Here is a 7,845-nt window from a genome sequence, read left to right as displayed (position 1 = left end):
TTGCCTGGAGACCAGTGAAGGAAGTGGATGTGTGGGTTTCATCACAGCTCTCTGGTATTTCACATTGCATCGCCCTGCTTCTCTACATATCATTACAGCATGCTCATCATGGCCCCGCAGGGACAGTACCGTATCAGAACATTCTGAAACGCGTTTACCTTGAGCTTACATTTTACATTTCATCAAAAGAAACGTACAAATAGCTGTGGTTTTTCCAGTTTCACCTGGTTTGTGGCCTGCCTGTGCTTTGTTTGAGATCCCAAAGGTTCATTCCACAATGAGTAAAACATAAAAATGAATAGATGAGATAATGTGCAACGTAATCATCTGTTGGAGAAAGAAAGGAGTGAGCGTTTATGAATGAAGTGGGTTGTGAACACAACTTTCAGTGTGGCTTTGACAGACAGAAAGAATAAAAATGAGCATATGATTCTTAAAATACAGTTTTTTTTATTTTATGAATTTACACTGATTAGCAATACATCTAAAAGCAACTCCATTAGATAACCATTGATAGAGAATCTTTCACAGGTGACAGAGTGGCTTATTGGCTCATTCTGACATGCCAAAGTGATTCTTTTGTATATATCTTTATTTTTGTAATCTTTTTTTTCTTTTTCTTTTTTAAACAGAAAAACAAAACGAAGGATAGCGAGGCATTAGTAGAACAAGGTGCAAATGGTTGGAGATAGACAAAAGAATGCCAAATTCACTTCATCTGAGAAGCCAGTTTTTATGTTTTCGTCCAAATGGTTAATAACCCAAGCCTACAGCTCTGTGTAAACTAAAAAGAAAACTTTCGTAAAAAAAAAAAAAAAAAAAAAAAAAAAAAGACGGAGATAAACATGGGAGGATGAAAAGAAGGACAACTTCAAGAAGGAAAAATGGTAAGTGAAGAAAAAAAAAATCTGTTTCGACCAATAAAAACAAATGGTGTGTTAACGTCACTGTCAATGTCGGCCCCCCACACTGCCACCCCTAACCTCCCCCATCCGACACACACATACAATACACCTCTTATTACACTCACACACCCCTTGTCCAGCTTTGCAGTTGTGTGTGCTGTGACACCAAGCAAGGTGTAAGGGAGACAGATCTGTGCTATTTACACTCCGTCCCTTTCTCCCTGCCTCCCTTTCTCCCTCCCTGCATTCTTTCACATTGCTAGCTGGGATACTGGTACACCTTGTAAGAAAAAAAAAAAACTGTGCAGTTCTACTATCGGGAGTCTAACATGTCACCAACGTCCACTGTTAACCCAACATCATGATTTATCTCCCCCCCCCCCCCCGAGCCCCGCCCACTCCCAAACCACCCCTTAAGAAAATGACATCTGAGTCCCTTTCCAGTTTTCATCCTCCATCTAGAGGGGACTTCGGAAAAAGATGGCAAGAAAAAAAAAACGAGGATGAAAGTGTACAGGAAGTCTGCAGGCAAAGACGAATCTCTCGGTTCATGATTTATGCAAATATCAGCGAGAATTTTTAAAATATATAATATTGAAACACGTGAAACACACACAAAAAGACGTCGCAGGTCTGTGCTTTTTACTGTTGGTCAAACACAGGCGGTGTACAGTATGTTTTGGACTCCAGTTACATCAGTATCTTTTTTTATTTGACACATCATTCAGCGAAGAGTGAGAATAATTAATGAGCAGTTTTTTTTCCCCCTTAACTGCCATCTTTTTTTACCGCATCCAGTCTATTTGTTTCTGGTGAGAACCATCTCCAACAACAGTGAACCCACCTCCTACTACAGTGGTGCTATTTTGTATATACCAGATTAAAAAGTGCAGCACGATAAATTAAAGATATTGTTAAAAATCTATAACCACACTTTTTTTTGTTAGTAATCTGTACTAGAATATAATTTGAGAATCCAAGCATTGCTACAGTATGGTACAGTCAGCTGTATAAACTTGCGAATCTTGCAAAAACGAACATGCGAGTTCACTTGTGTTCTCTGTAAACATGTAGAAATGAGTACAAAAAAAACAAGCGTGTTCTGATACCAAATGGTGTTAAAAATCAAATCATAATAAAAAAGACGAATCGAGGAACTACGTCATGAGACGATGTTATGAATTCTAAATGCCGAGAATATAAACAACAACGTTTCACTAAAACGTGATTGTTTTTTTTGTTTTGTTTTTTAACTTTCTTCCTGTTAGTTTAGAAACATTTTGAGAAAAAAAAAAGCAAAGAAAATAATAATAAATCAAAAGGAGATGATGTATGTAAAAATGCATGTTTATCAGTCCGGCCAGTCAGCGACCTCTGGAAGACAAGGTCAAAGGTTAGGTTCCAGCTCTGGTCCGAAAGAGGGTGCAACACAAAATATATAACCACACAATCCTTTAAACTTGCTCTGGATCAACGTTGGCTGAACCCAGACAGGGCAGCATAGATAGAGCACCCATTCATTCCTCAGAACCAGAGAGAGAGCCCACCTGAGACGAAACCGCTCCACCTCAAGCAGCAGACGAGACTGAAGGAAGCACTTAGCAGACAGAGAGCAAGAAGGAGAGAAACAGAGAGAGAGAGAAAAACCCTTCACAAAAAAGCCCTGTAACTGTGAGTATAAAATACACGTGGGCCCTATTCCGATGTGTGGCGTCTCCCTATGGTAAAAGCAGAAGAGCGCAGCTGAAGCGAGACCTCCCAACAATCAGAAAAAAATAAATAAAAAAAATAAAAAAAAGATTCAAAGAAAAGAGACCAAAACGGGTGGGCGGTTCCCATGGTTACCACGAGGGGGGACCCATCCCACACGCGTGCGCCTGCCCGCCGTGACGTAAGGTGAACATGTTGACGAGTGCCGCGGCGTGTGTGTACACACACACACACAGCTGTTTCAAAACCATCTCATGACAACCTAAAATGTTGGTTGTTGAAGCATGTGCACTGGTACCTGCCGTTGGGGACTCAAGGAGTTAAGATAGGTAGGGTGCAGGGCAGGCCTGGCCTACACAACCACCAGTAGGCTCTCCAACTAATCACATGCACCTGATTCTAATAATTGGCTGATTGATAAACTGGATCAGGCTGGTTAACCCAGGTGCAGGGGGCTGGGTCTAGTGAGGGGGGGGCTGGGTCTAGGCAATTTTCCTTTTCTGACTACCGCACCTTAAACCACACTGTCCTGAGACAGAGAGGATTATTCATTCTTGCCTCAACCCACCCTTTCTTCACTGAAAACAACCATTTGAAAAAAAAAAAAAAAGAAAAAAAAAAAAGACTAAACTCAAATAAAAAAAAGATTTACACAGACATAAAAAAAAAGTGGGGTAAAAAAAGTTTGACATAAGAAAGTGTGTACGCCCCTCCTCCCTCTCTTCCTCCCTCTCTTCCTCCCTCTCTTCCTCCCTCTCTTCCTCCCTCTCTTCCTCCCTCTCTTCCTCCCTCTCTCGTCTAGGCCTCCGTTTTCTCCTTCTTCTTGTTTTTCTTCAGGAAGGACGGGGTGCGGAACTTCTTCTTCTTCTTGTTGGGCGACTTGGAGGGCGAGCTCTCTGGGGACAGCGTCTCCTCGATCTTTTCGCCGCTGCCGCGCACCGTGATCTCCACGCTCTCCATGCTGGTGGTCAGCTGGCTGACGCGCTTGCTCAGCTCCTCCTCCACGCTGTGGTCGCCGTCCTTGCCGTTCAGCATCAACCCCGTGTGATTTTCTGAGAGGGGAGGAGGAGGAGAGGAGTGAAGGAGGAGGGGAGTGAAGGAGGAGGGGAGGAAGAGGAGAGGAGGAGTGGAGGAGAGGAGTGAAGGAAGATGGGAAGAAGAGGAGAGGAGGAGTGGAGGAGAGGAGTGAAGGAGGAGGGGGGGAGGAGGAGAGGAGGAGTGGAGGAGAGGAGTGAAGGAGGATGGGGGGGAGGAGGAGAGGAGTGAAGGAGGAGGGGAGGAGGGGGGAGGAGGAGAGGAGTGAAGGAGGAGGGGAGGAGGGGGGAGGAGGAGAGGAGTGAAGGAGGAGGGGAGGAGGGGGGAGGAGGAGAGGAGTGAAGGAGGAGGGGAGGAGGGGGAGGAGGAGAGGAGTGAAGGAGGAGGGGAGGAGGGGGGAGGAGGAGAGGAGTGAAGGAGGAGGGGAGGAGGAGTGGAGTAGAGGAGTGAAGGAGGAGGGGAGGAGGAGAGGAGTGAAGGAGGAGGGGAGGAGGAGGAGAGGAAAGATTAGAGAGAGCTCGCTGACAGATATCCAAAAGAGCTAACCCAGCCTTCTCTCCCAGCTCCCCTCCACCTCCCTGACATCAGCCTGAGGGCACAGCCACTCCTCCGCCGTCACCACGACAACCACAGATGCTCGGAGGGCTCATATCACAGTAAGTGTGCGTCGTCAGCGGCGACGCCTCGATGAGAAACCCGATCACTAGACGAACGGAACACCCCGCCGTGCCTCCGTCTCCGCGACAACCGTCCTGCCGCCCGTCTAACTCTCTAAAGTTCCCCTCACCCCCCTCACCCCCCCCCCCCATGTGTTAACTGCCACTTCTCAGAAAGCAGTCTCAGTCGTCTGTGGGCCGGCGTGTTAACGAGGACAGGGAGACTAGACGGAGACCGGCCCTGCACGCCACCGCCGATTGGTTTACGCTCTGCCCCGTCCCTGAGGGGGCATGGGTAACGTGAGCCGCCTCTAACAGGAACAGATAGGGTGTTGCCTGGGGGAAAGCCAACCAGGTTTGATGGCCCCCCCCACCCCCCCCCAAAAAAGTAGTCCTCTTTATACACCTGGGAGATGTCTGTGAAAACACCCATTATCTGTGTTGCTGTGTTTCATAACCCGTTTAATAGGATGCCTACTAGGAGGTGTGTTATTAGTGGAGGAGATCGGGGCTTTTGGCGGTGTTGTCTCCAGCCCGTTCACCAATCACAATGGAGGTCAGCAGGAAGGGTTGTGCCACACCTGACCCCGTTCTGACCACACAGAGTACACACTGGATGACCTCCAACACCACCTCATCAATTATGTTTCCACTGAGCTAATTAGCTAGGCTAATTGCGGGTCATTGAGTGGTTTTGTCTCTGAGTCAGTGTGCGTGTGTGTTTCAGCGCGTGTGAGGGTGTAGGTTTAACTGTTGATACGTGTATCTATTTGTGCCAAACATGCGGTGCAGTTGAACAGCGGCGTCGATCGATTTTTTAGTCAGGCCAGTTTAGTTGACACACATGAATGCAGACAAACATGCAAAAAACCTGAACACAAGTTGGCTCTCTCTACTTTACCTTTCTATCTCATCCTATCTCATCCTCCTTCCTTAAGTCCCTCTCCCCCTCTACCCCCCTCTACCCCCCTCTACCCCCCTCCCCTCCCTCCCTCCCTCCCTCCCTCCCTCCCTCCCTCCCTCCCTCCCTCCCTCCCTCCCTCCCTCCCTCCCTCCCTCCCTCCCTCCCTCCCTCCCTCCCTCCCTCCCTCCCTCCCTCCCTCCCTCCCTGTGTGGGGTACCTTCTTTAGCAGGGGTGGTTAGAGAGGACTGAGTTTGGGACAGTGACTGAGAGAGAGTGGAACCGTCGTCGTCGGTTAGCTCGTGCTCGCCATCTGCAGGAGGGGGTGAGGAGGGGTGAGAGGGGTGTGGGGGGAGGAAGGGTGAGAGGGTGTGGGGGGAGGAGGGGTGAGAGGGGGGTGGGGGGAGGAGGGGTGAGAGGGTGTGGGGGGAGGAGGGGTGAGAGGGGGGTGGGGGGAGGAAGGGTGAGGAGGGGTGAGAGGGAAGGGGTGAGGGGGTCAGGGACGGCAGGTGAGGGAGTTGGGGTGAGGAAAGGAGAGGAGGAGGGGGTGAGGTGAGAGGTTAGTGATCACGGCCACGTGAAAACGTATAAGCACATGCCCATTACTGCAGACGTCGAAAGCCTCCGCCCTATTGGTCGGCGCCGGCTGCTTCGATTGGTCCCTCCTCTCAGCCCTGCACACATAGTGATGTTGTGTGTTCCCCTTCGTTGGAACGGACACACAACGCTCCACACGTTAGGGGTGTGGGGAGGTGGTGAGGGTTAAGCTACTGTTTATCGTCATGGCATTTAAGGGATTAAAGGGACATTCCAACACTTTCACCATCACATTATTCGTCCCATACACCCAGTTAAAACAGAACCATGCAGCACATGCATTAGGACATTAGATTCACGGAAGAGCTACCATATAACCAGATTGGGCAGTGTGTGTGTGTGTGTGTGTGTGTACAGGGTGGTGACAGTGTCATGGTAACCAGGCCCACTCATGGCGGGGTGTGAAGACCTGCTGTGGAACCAGTCTGTCAGCCATCTTAGTCAGAGTGCTGGCGGAGCGTACACTCACACACACACAGACACACACACACACCACACGCACACATATATCAACACACAGCTTACACAGACGCAGTTTAAACACACACACACACTTGATTCTTCTTCAGTAAGCGACGGGGCCTGGGATGACCCTGGGGAACCCAACTAGGAGAACAGGAACACATGCCCACCATGTGCTACGTGTGTGTGTTCCTGTTCCTGTTCCTGTGTGTGTGTGTTCCTGTGTGTGTGTGTGTTCCTGTTCCTGTTCCTGTGTGTGTGTGTGTTCCTGTTCCTGTTCCTGTGTGTGTGTGTGTGTGTTCCTGTTCCTGTGTGTGTGTGTGTTCCTGTTCCTGTTCCTGTGTGTGTGTGTGTTCCTGTGTGTGTGTGTGTTCCTGTTCCTGTGTGTGTGTGTTCATGTTCCTGTTCCTGTGTGTGTGTGTGTTCATGTTCCTGTTCCTGTGTGTGTGTGTGTTCATGTTCCTGTTCCTGTGTGTGTGTGTGTTCCTGTTCCTGTGTGTGTGTGTGTTCCTGTTCCTGTGTGTGTGTGTGTTCATGTTCCTGTTCCTGTGTGTGTGTGTGTTCCTGTTCCTGTGTGTGTGTGTGTTCATGTTCCTGTTCCTGTGTGTGTGTGTGTTCCTGTTCCTGTGTGTGTGTGTGTTCCTGTTCCTGTGTGTGTGTGTGTTCCTGTTCCTGTGTGTGTGTGTGTTCCTGTTCCTGTGTGTGTGTGTGTGTGTTCATGTTCCTGTTCCTGTGTGTGTGTGTGTTCATGTTCCTGTTCCTGTGTGTGTGTGTGTTCATGTTCCTGTTCCTGTGTGTGTGTGTGTTCCTGTGTGTGCGTGTGTGTGCAAGTGTGTTCCTGTTCCTGTGTGTGTGTGTGTGTTCCTGTTCCTGTGTGTGTGTGTTCCTGTGTGTGTGTGTGTGTTCCTGTTCCTGTGTGTGTGTGTTCCTGTGTGTGTGTGTGTGTGTGTTCCTGTTCCTGTGTGTGTGTGTTCCTGTGTGTGTGTGTGTGTTCCTGTTCCTGTGTGTGTGTGTGCGAATGTGTTCCTCACCCTGCAGTCCGAGCTGCCTGCGCTCCACGTTCTTCCTGTAGTCCTCCAGCTCTTTCTCAGACAGCTGACTGAAGGGGTTGGGGGGCAGGGCCCCCGCCTGGTCATCATCTGTGGCCACGTAAGGCTGGGGGGAGGAGGAGAGTGGGAGGGTGTGTGTGTGTGGGGAGGGGTGGGGGGTGGGAGAGAGTAAGTACATGCAAAACTAACAAGCACAATGTCTATATTTTGTTGTGGCACGGTGTGATAGGGTACTCAAATGCAAGTCCAATAGAACAAAGACACGCACACAACACACAGACACACTATTGTTCATACACACACACTACTGTACATTCACACACACTACTAGACATACACACACACACACCCTACTGTGCATACACATGCCAGGGAAAACGTCCGTCTCCGAGGCTAGCTCCAGAACGTTAAACCCCCCCAAGTGTCGTAGTCATGCTTCACCATCACATTCTCTCAAACGATGACGAGTGAATCCAACAATACTTCCTATCATTTCTAAAACCCAACACATACACTGAACCTCCAATGGT

At 49.0% G+C, this 7,845-nt stretch overlaps 1 protein-coding gene across 5 annotated transcripts in view; it reads right to left on the bottom strand.

Annotated features, from left to right (window-relative positions):
- Positions 1-427: 427 nt before the first annotated feature.
- Positions 428-7,845, bottom strand: part of add3a (adducin 3 (gamma) a) — a 75,595-nt gene continuing 68,177 nt past the window's right edge. For 4 of the 5 annotated variants that reach the window (XM_084685086.1, XM_084685087.1, XM_084685085.1 and 1 more), the window contains 3 exons: positions 7,298-7,421; positions 5,428-5,520; positions 428-3,667 (listed from right to left, as the gene is read on the bottom strand). In XM_084685086.1, the coding sequence (XP_084541212.1) occupies positions 3,414-3,667; positions 5,428-5,520; positions 7,298-7,421 (471 nt within the window). In that variant the 3' untranslated portion in view covers positions 428-3,413. The remainder of the gene's footprint in view (positions 3,668-5,427; positions 5,521-7,297; positions 7,422-7,845) is intronic. The other variant, XM_084685089.1, reaches the window with a different exon arrangement.

Source organism: Hypomesus nipponensis, chromosome 21 (assembly GCF_054491055.1).
Source record: "Hypomesus nipponensis isolate SF chromosome 21, ASM5449105v1, whole genome shotgun sequence".
Taxonomy (NCBI): Eukaryota; Metazoa; Chordata; class Actinopteri; order Osmeriformes; family Osmeridae; genus Hypomesus; species Hypomesus nipponensis.
Note: the sequence above shows the minus strand (reverse complement) of the source record. Positions and strands in the feature narration are given on the sequence as shown.